The sequence below is a fragment of the Harpia harpyja genome, chromosome 23, assembly GCF_026419915.1.
Source record: "Harpia harpyja isolate bHarHar1 chromosome 23, bHarHar1 primary haplotype, whole genome shotgun sequence".
NCBI classification, from domain to species: domain Eukaryota; kingdom Metazoa; phylum Chordata; class Aves; order Accipitriformes; family Accipitridae; genus Harpia; species Harpia harpyja.
Window position 1 is genome coordinate 15,523,133 of NC_068962.1, and position 24,705 is coordinate 15,547,837.

The 24,705-nt window shown below is 38.7% G+C and overlaps 1 protein-coding gene across 4 annotated transcripts in view; it reads right to left on the reverse strand.

Annotated features, from left to right (window-relative positions):
- Positions 1–24,705, reverse strand: part of CNOT2 (CCR4-NOT transcription complex subunit 2) — a 94,597-nt gene that overhangs the window by 38,626 nt on the left and 31,266 nt on the right. For 3 of the 4 annotated variants that reach the window (XM_052774312.1, XM_052774315.1, XM_052774313.1), the window contains exon 2: positions 642–764. In XM_052774312.1, the coding sequence (XP_052630272.1) occupies positions 642–764 (123 nt within the window). Of the gene's footprint in view, positions 1–641; positions 765–21,375; positions 21,449–24,705 lie in introns of all 4 variants that reach the window. The other variant, XM_052774314.1, reaches the window with a different exon arrangement.

Consider the following 24,705-nt stretch of genomic DNA (forward strand, 5'->3'; position numbering starts at 1 on the left):
TTGCTTACCCATATTAAATGCAAGCCTGTCATGAGGTGGTATTACTGACCTTCAGGTGACACAGACTTCAAGTCATGCTTTCAGTCTTCCATATATTTCTACGTGCCACTCCATATAAAAGTGAAATACTTTACTGGCTAATTTATTTATTTTAATAATAAGCAAAGCTTCAGTAATGCCAATGCAGTTCTAACATACAATAATGCATTACCAAGGGAAAAAAAAGTTAAAGAATGATTGGGTTTGTAACTTTGTGTCATTAGAAATGGGAGAAATACCTAAATTAGAATACTGGAGCAGACAAACAAGCTGCACAAGGCATTTTCAGAAACTAAAAACCATTGAAGATGTAAAATGCAAAACCACAACAAAAACACTGTAGACACAACATGTAAACACAAGATATAATCAATAACCCAATTTAAGTTACAAACACAATTCTTAAAGACAAAAAAAATAAAACCCTGGCAAGCATATGGCTGAAGTTTCTACATGTAAACTCACTAAAATTAAAGCACTTGCCACTGAAAACACAGTCATGCACAGCTTAAAGCTAAATGAAGCCCTTCCTCAGATATATTTCACATACTTGAAACTATCTCGCTATTGAAAGAGGAAGAAAATAAGCTTGTTCAACTTACATCTTTTTCTGACCGATGTGGGAACATCGATGATTGGCTGTAGTACATGTTCTCATCATGGTAGTCACCATCAACCCCCTCTACAAACTTCTTCCTTGAAGCACCAAACATGCTGTTTGTCACCTAAATAAAAAGAAAAACGATTATATTCCATATATGATTTGGCTTGCTACATACTTAGTATACATTTTAAATACATGTAGGGATTGTTAAAAATAAAAACGAACAACTGTTTCTACACATTTGAAAATTCCTCTTTAAAAATATTTTCTGTATATTGCCAGCATAATGGTTCTTTCAAGTGGGATTTTCAGGGGAGAGAAACATATTTCAGAAAGGAGTGGGGTGGGGAGAGGGGACATGCTTCATGTTTTGGAGGGGTGTTGTTTTGTTGGTTGTTTTTTTGAGTCCCATGACTCAAATCACTCAGGTTTATTTAAAATTATAGAATGCCAGAAAACAAAAGAGCAAGTTTCTTAAATTTTCCTCTCCTCAGGTAAACACTTTTAATCTAAAAGAAGAAAATTAAGGAATGTTATTTAGAGCATAGCCACCTTAAAAGAAATAACAGAAATAAAAAAGGGGAAAAAAAAAAAAATCTGTGAAATCACTCCTATTGTTCACCACCACAACTTTGGAAAAGCAGCTTTCTACTCGACCCTGCACACTCAGAGCCATGATTAAGTATGAGAAGGTCGAGCTTAACCACACTCAACAACCTCATCACAGACTTGCAAAGTTACTGCAGACAGCCCATAAAAACTGGCTAGATTTTATTTTGCCCTTACTCCCACAGGCACACACACACACGGACAGAGCTGCTAAGTCAGGAACTGGAAACTAAAGAGCGAGCAACCACGTAGCTGGTCACAGAACCTTAATTCATTAGAAAATTTAATCCTGCAGCAGGGTGATACAACATTGCTAAAGCATCTACTGCATGCAGTGCATATTTATACACCCAACTCTCTTATTGAGGTAAAAATACACACACCTCTGAAGTTTCTAACCTATGTGACTACAAAACACTGTCACAGTGCAGTGTGGGCTATCCAATCCCTGTTTTAACCTAACAGGTTAATGTTCAAACCAGCAAAACAGCACATACTGGTCAGCACTGAGCAACTTGCTCAGTTTCTTGTACCATACAGGGAGACTGGAGAGAGTGCAACCAACAGGATGGTAATCAACCCCGAGCTACATAATATACCTTCAAACGGATCTTTAACATCTTGAAAGGTAAGGATGCTAAGTTACAGTTAGCTTATGAAATGCTCTGAGCCCTAAGATATAGTAAATCTTCACTACTGACAGCATTAGGTAAACTTAAAAAAAAAAAAAAAAGACAATTTTTAATTTTTTTTTTTTTTTTTTTTTTAAGAGTCATTTTGCACTTAGGTTCATGCTTGAAACTGAAATTTCAAAACATTTATTCTGGTTGGCTGCAAGGAGAGTTACTTTCAGCTTGAAATCCTCTTATCCCTACTGACACAAAATTACTCTGATATTCCTCGCAGTGTGGCTTATTCAAATTTCACCTTTACTGATGAAGATTTCTAGGCAGTATTTAATAATATGGGTGCTCCTATACTAGTAACAACTTAACCCATGATTTCAAAGTCATAGGAGTTTTGAGTAAAAGTAAAGTCAACACTTGGGATGCATTTAATACAGCTATAATCACAGAATTGCCCTAAAACACTGAGCTAAACAAAAGCCTATGCCACTACTCCTACAAGAAGGTTTCAAATATTTAGACTACTGATGTCTCAAAACAAATTTATAATCTGTTATATACATGTAAAGGCACTGCACACCTTCTCCAGATGAAACTTGTAGTTTATGATATTTACAAAAATGTGCAAATATAAGGTCCCAAACTGTTCGAATGCATTCAGCTGACTTTCACACTTGTAGTGAAGCTTTCATTACACTATAAGCATATCCCACTGTGCTAATCCCCTTACAATGCAATTATCACCTACCAGATGGGATGGAGCATTTAATAGGCTAAGGGGATTATCTTGTCCTTTGTTCTGCCTGAGTAAAGTGCAGAGAACCGCTGTAAAAAGGATAGTGAAATGCTTTGGTGAAGCTATCCCGAGCAATGAGGAGAAGCTGAGAGTCACAACCAACTACTGCTCTTGAGAAGGTAAAAGGCAGCTTCTCACAAGTGCCGAAGAATTTTTTGATGCTCCTTTAACAATACCTGGGATAAAAGAAGAATTTCTTTTGCCACATAACCTTCTCTTGTGATGCATCATCGGAGTAACAAAATTTAATTGTGATAGAAAGCAAGTCACTGAAGCATACACCATACTGTACTAATGTAACACCTAACCCTGAGCTACAGTACCGGAACTATGTAAAGGGAAAAAATGATTCTGTCTTTGACCCTGTAGCTTTTGATCTTATTTCCGCAAAGGTTTACACATGGCTGGCTACACATACACTGTAAAGATCTGAGTCAGTGGGGTAAGGTCAGAGTTTTCAGTCAAAATATGTTTAACGCTGCTGCAAGAAAGCTAGTATGCCCAAATATGAAGTCTATATACCGAAAAGCTGAAAGATATTTTAAACACTCTCCACTAACTTGAAATTGTCTAAAAGATTATTTTCTATATTGATAATTGTATAAGACAGTGGCCCAAAACCTAATCAAGATTATGCCCTGAAGACTGATCAAGTGCACTGGTATCAATATGGAGTCTCACAAGAGCATGGTTATTAAAAAGTGAAATGAAGAAAACTTTTAATAACTAGATAGATCAAATATTGATATTTTTATTGGTGAGCCGTATGTCTACACGATACTTAACAGGACTGTGCTGACGAAGTCCAGAGAGCAGAGCAGCGCATGGCAGGCTGCAGCTGCAGGGGAAGAGGGGAAGGCCGGAGGAGCCCTGCCTGCAACCCAGCTGCACCGCTGCGCCTGACCGACTGACTGACTGACTGCTCCGAAGACCTTCAAAAACCTTTTGCAGAGGCTGACGCTTCTTCGCAGCGGCAATTTTGTAAGCGACAGCGTGTCGTTCGAGGCTGCCAAGCGGAGCAGTCGCATGCGGCCTGTCCACGCTCCCGCCGAGGGAAGCGGTACAGGCGCTGGAGGCCATTCTGGCGGCTGCCTGCACCCCTAACAGGATTGCACCTCGCTAGAAGAACCGCCGCTTGTTCTCGGGGTGAACCACAGCACAGATCACAGAGAAACGTGGCATTGCAATTCACGCTGCTATCCAGCCCTGTAACAAAACGAACAGCGCGATGAAGTGAGGCAGCCGCTGAGGAGCGGCAACTGAAAGGGCAGGAATCGGGATTAGAGTCTGAAGCTGGAGCTGCCATAGCCAGGCAGCTTTGCTTCTCGCTTGTTCCTAGGCTAACAACAGCAGCCGATTTATCTACTTCCCAGTAGTCACCAGTGTCAGTAAACGGCTGATAAACTTCTGAATCAGAGCACCTATCCCTGTGCAGACGTTTATAATATTACAGCAGGTTTACGCAATGACAGTGTCAGATGGTTGCCGAGTTAGCAGTCAGCATCTTCCTATCCACCTTAACTTATTCCAGTTTTCACTAACATTTTCGTTAGTCAGTCACGCTACAAGCATATGCATAGATATTGAAAAAACACTGTTGCAGAACTATTTATAAGAAGGTGTGAGAATAACTGGGGCTGTGCCAAATGCGGGCAGATCTGCAGATGGAGCTTTGTTGCTTATTTCTTAGGAGACAACAAGCCACCAGGAAACCTCATACACAAGGACTGCAGCTCCTTTTTCACAGACTGAGAGATCAGTGTCCAATCAAATACAAAAGCAGATTCAGCAAAGTCCATGCAGCACTTAAAAATACACTTTAAGCCCTTTGGAAAGTAACACTGACCTGAGGTTTTGTACCTTCACAGGGTCTAGACTGATGGGGTGAAAGGTAGTAATCAGCTCCTGTATTTAAATTCCTCATTCATACATATATACCTATAAACACACACACACATTTATGCCAACACAATCTCACAGAAGTGGTACTCCAGTCGCATAGCAATTTTCTTAAGTAAAGAATTCCTGTCTACTCAGCCTAATTTCATACAGATCGCTCTCCTAATCCTGTAACTACTTCTCCTGTTCTACTGCGGGAACTCAGTCTTCTGTTGCACAAGACACACTGGCAGCATAACCATTCATTAAAAATGTAAAAATGGTGCACTTCTGTCAATTCATTCTTTATGATAATATTGCCAAAGTACTTACAACTCCCACCGGTAGACCCATGTACAAATATTATTAGAAAAATATTCATGGTAAAAGAGGAAAGAAAGGGAAGGAGCTATATGTTAGGATGGAGTTCAGAGAACTAACCAGCTGTGCTTACCACAAACTAAGCCCGATTCTGATCAGATGAACACAAGCACGTCATCTTTAAAAATCAGATTCACCCACAACTTCAAGTTAATGTTAACCAAGCAGAATGCAGTCACAAACCTGATAAGACCTTTAAATTCCTCTGTGGAACGTTTCCTAACAACCACCATGACAGGGTAACTAAAAGCAGCGTACAAATGTTAAGAACTTGAAGCATCTAATAAGCAGTTTGCTGCGGTCATTGACCTTTATCCTTCAGCTGAGTACAGAACACACGACAACCAACAATACTTATTTAAAAAAAAAAAAATTTAAAGAAAACAGATTTCAAGAAAAATCCTTTTCATCGCAAGTAATGCTGCAGCATAGCATACTTCAGTACATAAAAACTTGTTTATCAGCAGTAACTGAAAATACATTATGGACACAGAATTTGTAAGGAAAAACTATTAAAAGTTTTGTTATCTTAAGCTGCAAAAAGATCTTCTCTATAATCACTTATAAAGTGATACTATGATTGTATATTAAATTAGTTTAACAGCCTGAAGCAAATTATAGTATTAAAACATGAAAACTAATTATATTTCTGTTTTGCAATATTACTATAGGTAGTGCCTAAGGAGAGCTCACTCACAACATTAACATCGCCAACTCTAAACTAAGAGGATACTACAAAATCTCCCTGGAAAATGAGTATTTTTAATTTTGCATTGAGCAGAAAAATCAGTCATTGCATTACAACTGATTAAACTCATCATCTTTATGAGAGCTGAAAACTACATACAGTAATACAAGTCTAAAAAAAAGAAACCACATTAGGAATTTTAGCAATATCTTCCCTTTCCTGCTCCTCCAATGACTATAGCATTTGTCAACATGCACACTATTATTACATGAGAGCAATGAGAAATTGTTATCTCAGTCTAATGTTACAGAGCTTCCACCCATTTATATACTAAGGCTTCTGATGTTGCTGTTTAGGTCTTACTGAGCGAAGTTAGTAATTGACTCTATTTTTCTCTTCTGTTACAAATCAATGTTTCCACAAAAAGGTAACATACTTGCATATCCAAAGTATCTACAAAAGTGACCCTTAATGAGGCCTTCAGCGAGAAGCAAGTGTCTCAAAAAATAAGTGTCTATCAAAAGTCACATGTTGCTAACCACCAAATCAGCCTGCAACTTAAATCAAAATATAGAATTTGGAATTTCATCAGTTGATAAAAGATAGCATAAATTCAATTTATAGTAAAAACTGCTACTGTTTATGGTCCTAATTCTCAGCGTCAAAGATAATTCCTATTTGTCCCAAACTGGAACTGATATGCAATAGGATATAGACTACCAACTTGCTAGATGCAAAAGATCTCTCAAATCCCAACGCTTTAGTGATAAGTTACAGCTATTAAAAAACACCATGAATAGTACACTGGTACAAATAGATACATTTTCTTTTCAGGCTGAAAGACAAAACAAAACTAGAAGTTGAGATCCTTTGTTTCCTCTTTTCATTTCACAATCACAGTCACTCCATTTCTCCAAGGTGACCGATAACCTCTAACACTATACTATATGCTTATGCTATGGTAGCCCTTCAAGCAACAACTTTGTAGTATCAACAATACATAATAACAGAAAATGGAACATTTCACTATATTCCTTTTTTGTTACAAAGTCTTTTTCCTTGATGAGCGTAACGCTGGCACAGATTTGTACTCACTGTAAGAATACAAAAGTAAAGTGGGTGTTTTGTCCATCTTTAAGAACTGGGTTTATATTATTTTAACTTATGTAAGTATTTTTAAGTTTAAATCTCAGAAATATGGAAGACTGAAATGAAGACCACCACAATATGAGACAAATCCAACAAAAAACTTGAAGGTTGGATAGCATTTGGAACAATCTCATAGTACTTGTGTCATATGGTTCATGAACTGATTATTTTCCAAATTCACAGAGCAGTGTAGAAAATAACAGCCATAAAGCAACTCTCATTTACAGACTTACTTAGGTCAAGTCTCAAAGTTGTTCAAGATATAACCAGTCTCCTTAAAACACTGCATGGTCTTTCCTTTCAAAAAGGAAATAATATGACAGACGAGATGCGTAGCAACTTCCATGCAGGAACTCCAGACAAAAATTTTGAGCATGAAGGAAATAAAGAACATATAGTTATGATTTTAGACTATCCTCCACTCATTCTCAAGAACAGCCATCTACAAGGTAAAATTTTTCAAGTGTTCTATAAAGTATAACAATGCTTTCAAAAGCTACACTAATACTGTGAATCTCTGCTGCATTCAAACTATGTCAGGAAAATGCAGTCACTAACGTCAAACAAGCCACAGGAATTCTCCTGACCAAGATCTACATGCTAATTGTTTTAAACCTTTAACCATCCTTAACTATTACAAAATGAACATTTTAAAACACTCCTGAAATAAAACAGGAAGAAAAAGAAAAACTATCCCGCGTTAAAATAAAAGTAAACCGACATTGAAATTGCTAAAGCTAAACTTGAAAATTGAGATTACAAGAAGCTCCATTTGGTTTCATAACATGGTTAACACCATGCCCACCCTGGGGCAGATTCCTTCTATTAATCACAGGCACAAGATTTGGAAGATGTGAGAAACCAACAGTGGTTGGGTTTTTGCACTAAGCTGTGTGGATACCTTTCATGGGTCTGATCAATGAAATGTACTCACTTAGGAAATAATATTTCGACGCCCCATTCAACAAAATCCAAACACACATAAGAAATAAATTTCAAAGATGAGAAAGGCAGCAAGGGATCTGAAAAAGTGACCATATGAGCAAACGAACTAGCACTCCATCTAGAGCAGCTGTGGGGAGAAACCAAGATGCCAGATGCATTCCACCTTATTTAGTGATGTGACCCGAGGAGAAGCAGGAGCGTGTCCTTTGTAGACATGGCAAGGAAGTCACAAGTCCTGACTAACCACACACGTATGCATACCCACACACATACTGTAAAACACAAAGCTGGATTATCTGTCAAAGACATGCTTTAAGAATTTTGTCGATAAGGAACAACTATTACTTGTCTGATACTATAAATAATATTATTTACTCAATAATAAGAAAAAACCCCAAACCCAATACACCACCTTCAACAGCCTATCCAAACTGTGAGGATATTTACCCACTTTCTCTCCTCTTGATGCTTCCAGTCATTTGTAGTATTTACAGTCCATTCAAGACTAAGAGTGGTTCTAGACTTAATTTAACATAGCATTTCTGACTTACTATTGTAAAACGTTATACGCTTGGCTGTGCAATGCCCTTCAACTCTAAGGTTTCACCATGAAAGATTTAGAAAGAAGTGACAATTGTGCCAGTAACTTTAGGGGGCAATATGTTGGCTCGTACGTTTAAATTCAATGCTATTTTAAGTATGCATGCAGTGAACAACAGTAAATCTTGAAAATAAATGATGTACTGGCATACTCCTGTTACCTACTTAAGACACTCCTCAGCCATAATATTTTTTTTTAAAAAGAAACTAGTTCAATTTGTAAACAAAAAGTAACTTTTAAAGCATGTCATCAGTTGATGATCCATCAAGACAATTATCAGCTAAATATACACTATCTGTGTATCCCATTTATTTACCAATTGTCTTTTGCGAATACCATCAAAGAAGAAAACAGTTACGCTAAGAAGCCAGACTTAACCAAAATTAAGTTCAGAAACCAAACAAGCTTCTGAAGTACCTATGTTGTCATGGGAAAACAAAATAAAAACCCAACAAACAAGCAAAGCAGCACATAAAATAACAGATAGGTAAACTTGCATTTCTAGTAACTATTACAGTAAACCTGTCTATGAAAACTGGTACTTGGTTAATATGGAAATAGGTCAGTCTTAGAAAGGAGACATTCAGCTGTCAAGTTTGTAAATAAATAAGCAAAAAACAAAATTCCATTCTGGAAAGATAATGAAATTTGCTTCAAATATTCTCATAATAAACTTATTACTACAGTGGCACTTCTCCTGGCTGCTCAAAAGCTTATTCTATGAGTTTCGACCAGTATTTTGTACCTCAGCCATAAGAAAAATTGCCATTGGACGCTATCAGAATGACAACTTCCTACCTTCTTTTGTTTGAAAACCTTTGACTCATCCCATCATGTTCTTCAGAAATGCACTGCTTGAAAACTACTTGCAGTTTTAACTAAAAATTGATTTTGCAATTGAACAACATTGTAGTTTGCTATATGGACTGCATTAGTGCTTTTGAGTATTTTGCTTTAGCTGAAATAAGTTTTCCTGTATTTCAGAAATTACCCTTTCATAACAAATTAGAATAAGATATGCTCCAATTCAGCAAGTTAATCTATTTGAATTTTATCTCCAGTTTCACGTCTGGGCTTGCCTTTTTTGTTGCTTTGTGGCATGTTTTTTTTTTTTATAAAATAAATAAAAAGGCACTTTACCCAGTTAGAAATTCTAGATCTACTCCAATGCACTCTTCAGCTCCTTAATAGGGTATATACAATGGTAAAGCCCAGCTTTAAAAGATTAGCAAATCAGCTACTGCACTAAGTTCTTCAGAAATAACAAAATCCTATCATTCCCTCCCGTCCCCAGAGAAAGAAGTTGGAATTCGGCATTTTCTTAAACATTGCAGTACTCGGAGCAAATTGATAAAAATGGAGTTTCTGTGTTCAGCAGAATTCTGCTGCAGCAAATGGTGCGTATGGCCAAACTCACATGGTGTATGCGCAGTCTGAAAGCTGGATCAGGTAACTGGAGAAATGAACCCATAAAATCAAATCATACTAAGCACATGCAAATTTTTCTTCTCAAAGACTTAGAACTGTCACAGATTCTATGCATTTCTCATGGAGGCAGAAAAGGAAATAGTGACCAAAAAGCCAACAGTTAGAGAACTTTGCATTTCCTACTCCAAAAACTCATTTCTGTATGAAGTAAGTTGTAGAACTAGTTATAATTCAAGTAACTTCAGCTGAAAACTCAAGGAGGGGTGCCAAGACAACGAGGAGAAGCAGATATGGGGAACAAGAAATTTCAGCCTGAAAAAACTGTTGCAATTTGTATAAGCAACAGAAAACAGGGGATTTCAACAGGGAAATGCCAGTCTGCTGTCAGAGCACTGGTACTATCAACTCCCTCTTTACTGTACTCTCCCTCTGCTAGAATGCACCAAAACAGGACAGTTGTTTTACTAGTTTATGCTCCATGCTATGAGTATATGCATATAGCAGAGAAAAGATCCTCAAGGGACATAAATGCACTTCTATAAAGAGAATTAAGCAGGTTGAGTGATAACCAGACAGGCAGAAAACGAGGTTTGGAATTCTACCATCTTAACTCCTAGAATCCCCAGACAGGACAGATATGTTAAAAAATGCAAAGAAATTAAGTATGATTTTTTATGAAAAGCTCAGACCAGTTGGGGGGGAGGGGGAGAAACAAACAAACAAACAAACAAACAAACAACTTTTAACAGGTTTCATTCTTCATTGCTATTCAACAGTCATCACAAATTTTTTAATACCAATTATAACAGGAAGTTAACTAAGTAAGATTAAGTAGGTCAGACTTCAGCTTCATTATCACAAGACCTGCTATGCTAAAATATTTCTTCTCTACCAAGTGTTACAGCTTCAATATCAACATGACACACTTTGCCACCTCTGATGCTTGGTATCACTCATAGCCATGCCACACCTTTTTCTACAAACGACAAACTCAGGTGATGTTGTCCTGGTTTCAGTGGGGATAGAGTTAATTTTCTTTCTAGTAGCTGGTATAGTGTTGTGGTTTGGATTTACTATGAGAAGAATGTTGATAACACACTGATGTTTTCAGTTGTTGCTCAGTCGTGTTTATACCAAGTCAAGGGTTTTTCAGCTTCTCATGCCCAGCCAGCAAGAAGGCTGGAGGGGCACAAGGAGTTGGGAGGGGACACAGCCAGGACAGCTGACCCCAACTGGCCAAAGGGGTATTCCAGACCATGTGATGTCATGCCCAGTATATAAACTGGGGGGAGTTGGCTCAGGGGGGGAGCAGATCATTGCTCAGGGACCAACTGGGCATCGGTCAGCAAGTGGTGAGCAACTGCACTGTTCGCCACCTGTTTTGTATATTCCAATCCTTTTATTATTGTCTTTTTTTATTATTACCATCATTATTATTTTCTTTCTTTCTGTCCTATCAAACTGTCTTTCTCTTAACCCATGAGTTTTACCTTCTTTTTTCTGATTCTCTCCCCCATCCCACTGGGTAGGGGAGGAGTGAGAGAGCAGCTGCATGGTGCTTAGTTGCCGGCTGGGGTTAAACCACAACAGATAAGCGCTGTTGGTCCATGTGCGCAACCTGGAAAACAAACCAGGTCCTAATCTAGTCCAAACCAGCCAATTGCTCTCACTAGGGTCCCACTTGTGAAGCAGAGATAATTGCTCCCAGTATTACAGAAATGATATAAAGGTTTCATTAATAAGGAGCATCTCAGTAACCTTTTATATGTTGATGAGTCCCCTAAGAAGATATAAAAACCAAAAGAAAATCCTTGGTGGAGTAACATGCAAACTTTATTTTACACTGAAACAAGGTCGTAACCATTTTTCTGAATTATGCCCATTGTAACTAGTATGTTAATAGCTGATGTTCCTCCCAGGAAAGAGTCCTTAACTGTTCTGCAAACCAATTTCCCTGCTACTTATGAAAGTGAGAAAAGCCATTTGCCCATGCGGAGGACAGATATATATATATATTTGATTGCCAGCATCCTTGCAAACAAAGGCTTTATTTTTTGGTACTTCACAACAGACTCTACAAATTCATCTGCAAGCTTCATTACGCTCCCTCTTTTTAAAACATCTACACATTTAGTTACATGCCAGCCTAGTGTGACATTATACTCAAAAGAAAAAAAATATATATATATACACACTTAAGCCTCCTAAATGGTAAGACATAGTTAAAATAAAATAGCCTTAAATAAAAGTGGCACACTAAACCAACAGCTTGTGTACTGATAGCCAAACAACTTACTCATTTTGTACAATTTAAAGCCTTTTAATTCACACGTAAACTGCATCCCACTGCTTCAAAACATTTGCTGAATTTCTTGCGTTTGCCAAATCAGAAACTTTTACAAGGAAAACTGGTGGTGAGGAAAAAGAAAACAACACTCCCACAGGGTCTTAGGGAGGCTTTATCCCTCCAGGGGATGCAAAATTGAAGACTGCCAGCAGCAACAATACTGGCAGGGCAGGGGGTGGTAGCATGGGGACAGGAGCGGATGAGTTGGAGACATGAAGGTCAGCTGGGGCTCACAAGCAAGGGAAGATGGTTGCTGCAGTTACCTTTTTTTTTTTTTTTTTTTTTTGCCTAACAACCAATTCCATTAACTTTTTAAGATAGCAGCACTGCCTACCTATTCCTTCCTGGATACAGCCAAAACTTTCGTGTTTGGTTAATCTAAAACATTGTATTTCAAATAAGCCCTGGTTTCCCAAGCATTTCCTGCAGTTAAGCACTATACAGTCAGATGTAGATCATGATTAATGGAGTAGCAACAGGAATTTCTTTTTTTTTTTTTTTTTTTTCTTTCATTAGTTGGATGGAGTTTGTTGACATTAAGTAAATCAGTACTAGACCCATTTCTACTCTAGATTTGCAGAGGCAGGGCGGGGGGAGCAGGGGGAAGGTATGTTATTGGGGTTCTTTTTTTTAGAGATCACAAGATAGAGGAGGACAACTGAAAAAGAGCACAACTAATTTTTAAAGATTTATCTAACAGAACATTCACACATACAGTATTTGATGCAAGCTGCTAACCATTTAGAGGTAAAACCAGTATTTTTACTTTATGTTGAATTTTAAGAAATACAGGGTTCCTTTTGGTTTGGGTTTCTTTTTTTTCCAGAGGTATTCTAAAAATAGAAATAGCTGAGATATTCTGGCCAAAAAATTCATTCTGCACACACAGCCCATCAAGCATCTTGTCTTACCTTAAAATACAACTGGAAAATTCAAAACATTAAGTATGTTTAATATATTGAACCCTTGAAGGGAAAGAAATATTTATGAGCTGCCACAACTTCCTGGCAGCATACTTGCTTCTCAGTGACTCTCCTTCTCCAGACTAATGGTACATTCTGCAAAAGCAGAAACATTTCCCAAGAGCACAGACAGGTTAAAGGTAAATTCATGTATGGCTTTTTAGCGTGTCCTCCTAAAACATACTTAAGAGAGTCTGTGACTCTTCAGGGCAAACGCAAAAATGCGAAGTTAAAGACTTCTACCCTTTGGGGGTTTTGGGTGGGGGCGGGGGGGGGGATTGGTTTTTAGATGAAAGTCTTAAGACGCTTTAGGAAGCATGTTTCTCAAAATATTCCAGGGCCTGTTTCTTGTAACCTTCTGACTACACAGCCAGGCTATGTTGTGATTACAGCTGTACCAGGTTCAGCTATAAAATAAAGTACAACAAAACAACTTCGATGTTTTTACATCATATCTAAAGAACAAGGACACAACCAGTCTTAAAAAAGTAATAATAATAATAAAAATTACTGAATTTATTTTAAAGATAATGAAAAAGTACCAGAATTATTTAAGACTTAAAATTGCTGAACTGCATTTCTTCACTGATTTTTTTATTATTAAGTGTTAATTGATGTTAGTAAAGAATTTTCAGACTTAGATACTATTCCACACTGGAAAAGATAAATTACAGACTCTGAGAGCCCTACCATGCTACCACAAATACAATCACCAAATAAAATTAAGAAAGCAGTAAATGCATCTATCATGCCTTTTCACCGTACTGATCTTCACACGTTTAATTTAAACCTCTTCAGTCATTCTGTTCTCCATTAAGGTTGTCAAAAAATGACTTAATCCAGCTATGCACTCTCTTATTTAAGCAGGTGGACTTCAGTCAGACTCCCGTATTGTAAAATTCTGGCTCAATATATACTGTAAACTTTGTTCAAATATCAGAAACTGAAAGAACATGTCACTTTTCATTTTAAAGCAATTCCCCTTTGAAGAGACAGGCTTTACGCCACAACATTTTAAAATAGAGCTGCCTCAAATTGGCAGTCTAAGCTCAGACTGCAAGTGTTGCTTAGACCTGGCCCAAGTCCCAGACATGGGATGGTCCCCTCCATCTCATACCTTTCTCTCAGTTTCTCAGAGAACAGTTGCATGTACTTAGAGCTCCAAGACAGGATGGCAATGTTTAGCACCTCAACAGCCTGGTAAAACAAGCAACAGGGCATTACTTCCAATTATTCTGTTCTCACTAAAAAATAAGAGTATTTTTACTGAAAATGGGACTACTCAACCTTCAGCTAATGTATATAGTCTTGCTCACAATGAAAGTTCTGTAGTTAGTGAAGTGCTTGCAAATGCAAGACCTCAGCTTTCAGTTTTTCTTTTCCTACAGCTGATTTCTTAAGATTCAAAAGTTATCCTGACCAGCAGCATCACTATACTGTCATCTAGACAGTAGCAGTTGCAAAATACTGAAATCAATTTTAGTCTCAACCCATTTTACCAGTATTGCAGATGGGGAAAATACAGGGGTGTAAATCATTACACTGCAATCTGATGCCAAATACTTTCAAGTCTTCTCAGGGTCAGACAAGTCCTGGAAGAAGTTCTTGCTTCTTCAGTGCTGGAATCCCTTCCCTGCCCTCCCCCACCCTGCACAATCTTGAAGCAGGACTCTTAAAAGTTTTGCTTTTAAAAAGACACATCATTCCAGCATTAAATCTTGTCCAGGAAAGACAAAGAAAGACTCATTTGTTTACCACATTTTCAAAATCCAAATGAATACTCTAAAGGCATAGATATGTCTTTCTCTGAGCATCAGGCTGGTGAGAATATGAAGAGCGACACATTTCATCATGAACCTATACACTGGATAACTGGAGGCAGTTACACATTACATAAATTTGTAACTATTCTTAAATTGAACAAAACATCACCCACATAGTGCAGCTCTTTTTCAATGACAGGAAGCATACAATAATTAGCTCTCAAAAACTACAAATGGCAAGAGCATTTACAAATACTGAAGTATTCTTTGTGTTTGATCTCCTTCATTACTGTCATTTTTAAAAGGGTTTCTGAATCTCTGTGGTGCCATAAGCTTTTTTACTGCAGCGTTAAATAAATGTATTCTTTACCACTTTTGTTAACCCTTCCTCCCTTTTTAAAAGGGAAGTTATCAAAAGGCTTATTGCTAAAAAGAAAAACACTCCTGGAGGCAGTGTATGTAAAGAGCCCATAAAGCAGCACTGTGCACAATTCACAACTTCCAAAACCTAGCCACGCACAAAAAAGTATGTTTTTCTAGTTCTGCCCAGAGTTTATCTTCAAAAAGCTAGTTTAGGAACAGCAATAGTTTTAATGTATACAGGTAAGAATAAAAGAGCAAAAAAACCATATTCCATATAGTGACTGGATATATATCCTACATCAAAATTAACAGAATTATTAACAGAAAAAAACTTAACGAGATTGCTGGATCAGCCACATCTAAGTGAAATGCAGAAAAAATTCAGAGTCACAAATGATATTTTAGGAATCTGAACTTAAACGGTTATCAAGCAAATTCTACGCAGACAAACAATCTGCCTCCAAAACTGGAGATTCCTGGAAGGGAGGATCCATTAGCACTCACGGCTTCTGAAGTACTGACCAGAATTTCATTAAGCAGCTGCAAAGAAAGGTCTAGATGACTCAACAAACTAAATACCTAATGAAAGTTTTGAAAGCAGAACAAGGCAAAACAGATATACTACTGATAGTTGGTAGAAAGCAGTTTACTTAAGGCTTAAAGTGATCTTTGAGAATAGGAAGGTTGTTTAGGATACTCTAAAATTAGTTTAATAGTGACAGGAAATCAGGTACAGGGAGGGAGGAATACAAACAGATAACCATGATCCATTACAGGCTGCAGTCACAAAAATTTCACGGTAAGCAAGTTTTTTGGATTTTGAAGTGACAGAGAGAAGCCTTCTACACATTCACTAGACAATTCTTACTTTAAGGGGCTGCATAGGAAGTTTTGGGGTTTGTTTGGTTTTTTTGTTTGTTTGTTTTTTAAATTAAGGATTCACTACGGTGTGAATCATCACTGAGCAGGATTTTCACAAGGCATAAGGTTTCACAGCAGCAAATTCTACTGTCACAGTCCTGCTCTTGGCTAGCTTATTAAATTTTCAGCCAGTTGGCTCCTTGCTGCAGCTTTGCTACACGGTTACAGCCACAGTTATAACACACCATAGGCGTAGGACAAGGTAATAGCCACAGCCCCAATTTGCACTATCTTAACAGCCAAGAAACTGTATCTGAAGATCAAGGTACTAGGACATGTGCAAAGCGTCTGACACTGTCCCGCATGATACACTTGTCTCTAAACTGGAGAGACTTTGATTTGACAGATGGACCACTCAGTGGATAAGGAATTGGCTGGATGGTCACACTCAAAGAGCTGCGGTCAATGGCTCAATGTCCGAGTGGAGAGCAGTGACGAGTGGCATTCCTCGGGGGTCGGTATTGGGACCGGTGCTGTTTAACGTCTTTGTTGGGGACATGGATGGTGGGATTGAGCGCACCCTCAGCAAGTTTGCTGACGATGCCAAGCTGTGTGGTGCGGTCGACACGCTGGAGGGAAGGGATGCCATCCAGAGGGACCTGCGAACCTCATGAAGTTCAACAAGGCCAAGTGCAAGGTCCTGCACATGGGTCAGGGCAATCCCAAGCACAAATACAGGCTGGGCGATGAGTGGGTTGAGAGCAGCCCTGAGGAGAAGGACTTGGGGGTATTAGGGGGTGAAGAACTGAGTATGAGCCAGTGATGTGCACTCGTAGCCCGGAAAGCCAACTGTATCCTGGGCTGCATCAAAAGAAGCGTGGCCAGCAGGTCGAGGGAGGTGACTCTCCCCCTCTACTCCCCTCTCCTGAGACCCCACCTGCAGTACTGGGTTCAGCTCCGGGGCCCTCAATGTAAGAAGGACATGGACCTGTTGGAGCAAGTCCAGAGGAGGGCCATGAAGATGATCAGAGGGCTGGAGCACCTCTCCTATGAAGACAGGCTGAGAGAGTTGGGGTTGTTCAGCCTGGAGGAGAGAAGGCTCTGGGGAGACCTTACAGCAGCCTGCCAGTACCTGAAGGGGGCCTGCAAGAAAGATGGGGAGGGACTTTTTACAAGGGCATGTAGTGATAGGACAAGGGGTAACGGTTTTAAACTGAAAGAGGATAGATTTAGATTAGATGCAAGGAAGAAGTTCTTCACTGTGAGGGTGGTGAGGCACTGGAACAGGTTGCCCAGAGAGGTTGTGGCTGCCCCATCCCTGGCAGTGTTCAAGGCCAGGTTGGACGGGGCTTTGAGCAACCTGGTCTAGTGGAAGGTGTCCCTGTCCGTGGCGGGGGGGGGGGGGGGGAACGAGATGATCTTTAAGGTCCCTTCCAACCCAAACCATTCTATGAAACGAAGAAAGGCAAGCACCCTGTTGTCCGAATTCACTTTATCACTGTTAAGCAAGTATAATACGTAACTGATCACATGCAGTGGTGGATTGAACTAGGGTGGGGCAATACAGATGCCATCCTAAGTTCTTCCATCATGCCCCCTCCGCAGGGGCTGCTGACAAGCTGCAAAACACAAATACCAACTGAGGTACCACTGATTTACTCCTGGTAGATTATACTGAAATTTGCACAGGATTTGCTACATACCCTGTCCAACCATCCCTACAGCCGGTACAACCACCTCTGGGACAGGAGCAAGAACACACTGAGGGTGGTAACCACATAAACCACCCCACTTTCACTCCACAGGGTGCCAGTCACCACACAGCACCTGCATGTGTTGTTTTCCTTTATCTACTCAATTGCCTTTTCATTGGGAAAGATCAACAAAAAAACCCAATAAACCAATGGATCCTAAAAGATCTTAACTACTGTTACCTTTATGCTTCTCATGTCATGAGAAGTGTTAACCCTCAGTCTAAAATTTCAATTGAAAAAACAAAATACTGACCAATGCCTGTTAATTTGTGATTCAGGTACTACAATAAGTGGTATAAGAAAATAACGCTAAAGGAAAAGAAATTGTCAGCAAGCCATGAAGAACATACGGAGAAAAGATGCATGACTTGAAGCACCTTTTTTAAAAAAAAAGAAAGATAAATTTGCTAAGCTTCAGATTAAATGTTTAGATAGCTGGTTTAGGCGTGCATAGCCCTAGTTAAGCAAATAAAACTGAGGAGCTGTAAGATAAACTTTAAAAGATAAACTTTAAAAGAAGACTTACGTTTCAGGTTATTTAGGAAAGAAGTAATTCTATGAAGATTTTCAGTATACTATGGCTCTGCGAACTTTGAAAGTGTTCTCTGCATCCTGTGTGTATTCATTTTTCTGGGCTTCCTGTGAAGTCTATAGTCCAATTAATTGACAAAACATTGAAATGAAACCATTTAGGCTTTTTACTTTCTGGGTAGAAAGCGCATCCTTGGTCAGTTCTATTTTCCTCCTTTACTATTGTTTTCCAGTTTAACAGCTTGCTTTCTTATCACAATTCTGATAAATTTCAGAGGAAAAATTATTTCAAATCTCCATTATTTATAGTAATCCAACAAATTTTTAAGGAAGCTGGGGTTTAGCCTAATAAGGAGAAAGACAGGAGTCTCTCTGGGAACTTAGTGATTTCCAACATTTCTTAGCTGATCTTTTGCTCTGTATTGATGCTACTAACTTTTATAATTGGTCTTACACTTTATATTAAAGTAGAATTTTACAGTTTGTTTTCCCCCCACCATATATGTTCATAAGGACTGACACACCCTCTAAATCAAGGTCTCTGAAATAGAACTACTTCATTCTTGTTCAAAGCAACAAATCTGTTCTCAAGGATTTAATACAAACAAAATCCACATCTGAAAACATTCTCACGAAAGCATCCCTCTGTTCTAAATTCCATTCTAAAAAACCTACTTTTAAGGGAAGCAAAACATAACATTAGGTATAGTCTTCTGTGAGAGGTTTCTGTAAAATTTCTTGGTATCAAAAGCACTAGAGACTGGAAAAGAGACACAACAGAGGTAGAAGAGTGCACAACCACAGCAGGTTTCTTTGAGAAGACAAACCCATTTTAATACTTCAAAAAGAACAGAGCTGAAGATTACTCTCAATAAATGAATGACTTTTCATCTGTGAATCCAGTATTTCAAAACAGGTCTGTCTGGTACTGCTTCATGAAGTATCAGATCTAGTCCAAATTTAAATAAGCAGGGCTGCACTGCCGCTCCTGAATCACATGCCTAAGGAGCTCTCAAGCTATATCAGTCCTTACTTCTCATACCCTCGTACCTGCATCTGTCTCAAGGATTTCTGGCTTTGTGATCCTATTGCCTAGTTCAGAATAAATAAATTCATAAACAAGAACAGTCACCTGCCTTCCTTATCACGGCAATTAAGCCAGGACAGCTTTTGTCTTCCTGATACTAAGGGTAACTGGAACTGCAACTTCTCAAACTCCTGGTTACCAGTCTGCATACTCCATTGCTGCACTTCAAACATTGGCTCTCAAAGCTGAGCCTTCACCTGTGCAGGGAACTGTAATTCCACACTACAGCCTGCTCAGATCTCAGCTTCTTTCAAGCACTACATGGCAGACTGAAGAGAAACATGCTTTGCCACAAAAATAATTCTCAGAAAGTATTAGTGAAAAGGCACGCTCTCTAATGGTAAACTACTTACCCAGCTTTGCTCTAGGAAAGCCAGTCTGGAAGACTGCCTTGGAAGCAAAAGCAATACACTGATGGATTATTCTGAGGAACAAGAAACCAAACTGTGCCAAGCATAACTTTTTCCCAACCAATTTGGGGTTCTGGGACAAGAGCTAGGAGTGCACAGGAGAAAATTTCACATTCACATTTAAATACTCAAACTGAAGCCTAACTGAGCATAACAAACAATACATGACAAATGAAAGGAAAAACTCTTCAAAATTACTTTTGGGACTTTCCACAGTGTATCATTAAATTCAAACACATATTGCCAAAATGTAAAACAGAGTAATCACAAAAGCAAGCTATTCTTGAGGTTTACTGACTCTGCTCATCTTATTTTAATGAATCTTAAGCATGTCATGACATGTTCCTGGGAATACATCCATGCTACTTTAACATGCTACTTGGCAAACCCCAGAGTTAACCTGTAAGTTTTTAACTTCATGTCTTCTTATCACGTTCACTTTTTTTGTTTCCCCCAACAATTTGTGGGCTCCAATTAACCCAGAGTCTGCAGTCCACTGAAATTCTTTCCTAACTCACAAAAATTTTACTTTTAAAATCACGTAATACCCCATTTAGAAATGTCACCTCCTTCCTGCTCTACTTTTAGGCCATAAATATAAAAATCAGCTACATTACATAGCACCACAGTTTGAGACTTGCAATAAAAAACAAAGCCACTGCATTTCTATTTTAGTGATGTAAAGATAAAACGAAACAGTCCTGAAATTGAACCTCCCATCTTCAAAGATGATTTTATTGAATTAAATGAAATGCTATCCTGAAATATCCTATATAATTATTAACAACATACACTCCTCTATGAACAAAACCAAGTTGTTTCCAGGGATTCTTTTAGCCTTTGCCATTTGAGCTGAAGGAATGCTAGGGATTCCAAAGAACATTTATTTGCAGAGCAGACTATGTTAATATGAAAATTTTAATCAAGGATTAATTTTATTTCTTTTTTTAAGGGGATAAATAAAATGTGATTGCTATTCACATGCCAAAATGCAGAACTCACCCACCCACTGTATGGTACTACTGCTGCAAAGTTACAATCATGGAACGCTGACTAACCTTTGTTACGATTACAGAATACTGTAAAAGAAAAGAATATACTGAAGTGTAACAATTATTGCACTACATTTCAATGCATTGAATGTAGTAAAACACCAACAGTCAACAAAATAAAGATGCCCGTGCCCAATCCCTTTATAACTTACCTAATGTAAGTTACATTTAAATTCGGGAATGCTATCAGAAAGAACACTTCGTTTACAAATCTTAAAGAAAATATTTGCAAAATTTTTAAAAGCACATATAAAAGTAAATACACCTGTTTCAATTTCTCTCTACCACACACATGCATCATTCCAAGGCACTTTTTAATAAAATCTCATAAAAGTAGGGAGCACATTAATATACTTCAAAGCCACTTTCTTCAACACCTCATCGTTAAATCTTCTGCCTGAATATTTAAAGAGCAAAATCTTACATTTTGATAGCTATCCCACTCCCTTAGAATAAGGTTCTCCTCGAAGAACCTTAAGTGCACTGAAAATAGCTACCTACCTACACACTGTACTTTTGCCCATTAATTTTTTGTCTCTGCTGAGGTAAGCAAATTTTGACCGATGACCACTTCCTGTAAATGAAGTAGATTAATAAAACATTATTAGTAAAAATATATTGTTATCTTCCAAGATTCTTACAATTCTTACCATTCCATAAACGGAAAGAAAAAAAAAAATCCATTTCAAAACATTTTGTGCACTGAAAATAATATAAACTTAAAATAAAAAGCTTCTGAGTAGTTTTCAAGCAAAAAAGCAAATGCAATAAAAAGCAATAATCACGCACAAACTAAAGCAGGAGTCATTAACTGTCAGAATTTCATTTTAAAAACAAAATCAGTACTATTTTGGAGACTTAGGAAAAAGATGAATCAGTAAACTTTTTCACCCCAGAAAAAGAAAGGAGTTCACAACATGAACTAACAGGCTACAGAAATCTAACATATCTACAGATCCTTTGTCCAAACAGAAAGGCACGGGTGCCTTGATCCTGTAAAGACAAGTCATTCTAAAAATAATACAGAATTAGTCTCATAAGAAAACCACATAAGAAATCACAAATGCCCCCCAAATTATTTTTAACTGTGTGTAATTTATTCTCTGTTAAACCCAATAAAACTTGAATACTGGCCGACTCTTTCTATTATACACCTTAAAGGGAACTTTGCCTCCTTACAAGAAGGACAGAAACGCTTCCAAACCACCCTTGGGACAACAGGAGAACAAGCCAAAATTCATGCCCCAACAGTTTTCAGAGATGACTGGAAAAACCAAACCAGAAGCTGGAAGCACAGAATCTGTGTTTCCAAATCCAAAGGAGAAGGAAGGAAACAAAAACCATTCCTGACAGAAATCTTGGTTCACTGAAGAAATAATGGGAAGGAAAAAAAACCCCAAAACAACAACAAAAAACAATTGGGAAAGTAGAGGCTCTGACCTTTTGTGATCTCCAGAATCGGTATGTTCTGGCTGTAACTGGTACAGGAATTGAACAACTACATCCGTGAAAATCACATCACCCCAGCCTTGAACACAGAGCTGTATTCTAGGACCCTAAGCTAGTGAAGGAACCGGCTGTTGCATGCAATGATAAAGTTGAATTTTTTTTTTTTCACCAAAAGAAACAAAAGGCACAATCACACTGTTAAGAGCGATGCTCAGAAGAGGCACAGCACAACCAGTTGTGATAGGACAAGGTATAATAGTTTTAAACTGAAAGAGGGTAGATTTAGATTAGATGCAGGGAAGTTCTTCCCTGTGAAGGCAGTGAGACACTGGCACAGGTTGCCCAGAGAAGCTGTGGCTGCCCCATCCCTGGCAGTGCTCAAGGCCAGGCTGGACGGGGCTTTGAGCAACCTGGTCTAGTGGAAGGTGTCCCTGCCCATGGCAGGGCGGTGGGAACAAGATGATCTTTAAGGTCCCTTCCGACCCAAACCATTCTATGATTCTACTGCAGCTACAGGATAAAATCCCACCAAGCGTTTTGCATTGTCCCTTCACACAATACTTTTCCAAAGTTCCTCACCTCAGAAGAGTGGCAAAATTCCAAAGCAGATTTGTGAAATAATTTGTGTGCATTTATTCTGCAAAATGTTTTCTTCAGCTTTAAATGATTCAACAAAAACACTTCACTGAAAATATCACCAAGGCACTGATACACTAGGGGACCTATTCAAAGTGGTTACCACCGAACATGGACTTAAGAGTCTGAAGAAAGCAACCAAGTTCCCCAGGCCTACAGCAGTTAAACCTGTGGTCCCTGAGCAATTCAAGTGTGGCCCCAGTGCCAGGGCTGCACCACACAACCAAACCCATAGTTTGCCAATGGTGGGGCGATGGGAAGAAGCGAAGGAGGCGAGGCTGCCATCTCTGACATGGCTAGACCGCCTCGGTGCGCACCCAGCCTCATCACGTCCCGCAAAGGAACTGTAGGACACCAGGCAAGCTGCTGCCCTCCTCCTTCCACTTCCGAAGGTCGCAAAGTCAATATACACCACCAATAAAGTCAGCAAAAGTTTCAGATTTGCCTGGTTCTGTGAAGAGACCAGCCCTCAAGTCAAGTGCCTACACCAGGCGATCCAGAGACACTCTCCTTCGCCAGCACTAGCAAAGAGCAGTAGCACTGCCCAGCGCGAGTAGGACTCGACACCGCTGGTATAAGGTTGTGCCTGAGAGCTGGTTTTTCACCTGATAAAATGGAAACTGTACCAAATACTGTGGAAAACCAACAGGTTTATTTTTTGAGGAAGGGATTTTTATGAGAACTACGTTTGCTATAAAAATACAAATTGTATCACTGAAGTCTTACAGGCAGACTGATCATTTCTGCCTGGCAAGGGACTGGATCCTTATAGAGCTCCATCACCATAAGACAAACTTCAGAGTTTCCAAGACTCCCTTCCAGGCAGGTTCTAAACTCAGAATGCATTACCCCCCACTCAGTATTGCTGCTTTCTTTACTCATCTTAAAATGTTATAATTTCAGTTCTCGCATCCACACGCTTGCCAATATTAAGTATATCTTCTAACACTGTAATCATTCAGACCATATTAAGTTTCTTTTATTTCATTCAATTCAGACTTGCTACATGTGGAATGGCTCTTTCATTCAGTCCTATAAACCTATTGGTGGGAACATGCACCATACTTGACATGCAAATATAATAAAATCATGAGAGAAATTAGAGAGAAAGCGTTATATTCCTTTCCCAAATAGATATTATAAAGTTAGTCACAGCATAAGCAACTGAGTTGAGGGTATAATCACTAAGTAAGTATCCTAATTTCAGCACAAAACTAGACTTTCCCTTTCCCTTGCAACAAGGGAAAGGACTTGGGTTGCAAAGCCTCTCTAGGCAGTGCCACAGAAGTAGCTGGGTTTCGGCTCGTCCCTCTCATCTCTTTACAGCATCAACTAACCAAAGCAGCTTTGTGTTCAGTTCCAGCAGTAGAAAAACATCATGACATTATAACGCAATCTTTACCAGGCCAATTCAAACAGCACTGATGAAATTCCACAACACTCCAGCCTTGTCATCCCTGGGACAGGAATTAAGAAAGCAAGAGGAGGACCTTAGTCGAGTACCAAAATATGACTTGAGAGAGCTATAGTCAAAACAAATTGAAAATACATTTTAAATGAGAAAATGTCAATCTTCATCATTTTGTTACATATGTATATAATGTTATATTGAGAAGACAACATGCTAATACAAATATTAGCCTCTCTCATATACACACACAAATTCTATACTGATTAAAATCACTGTAATTCCACCTCATTACAGGGCTTTTGTTCTCCGTGTTTTATGAGAAATGAGAATTCTTC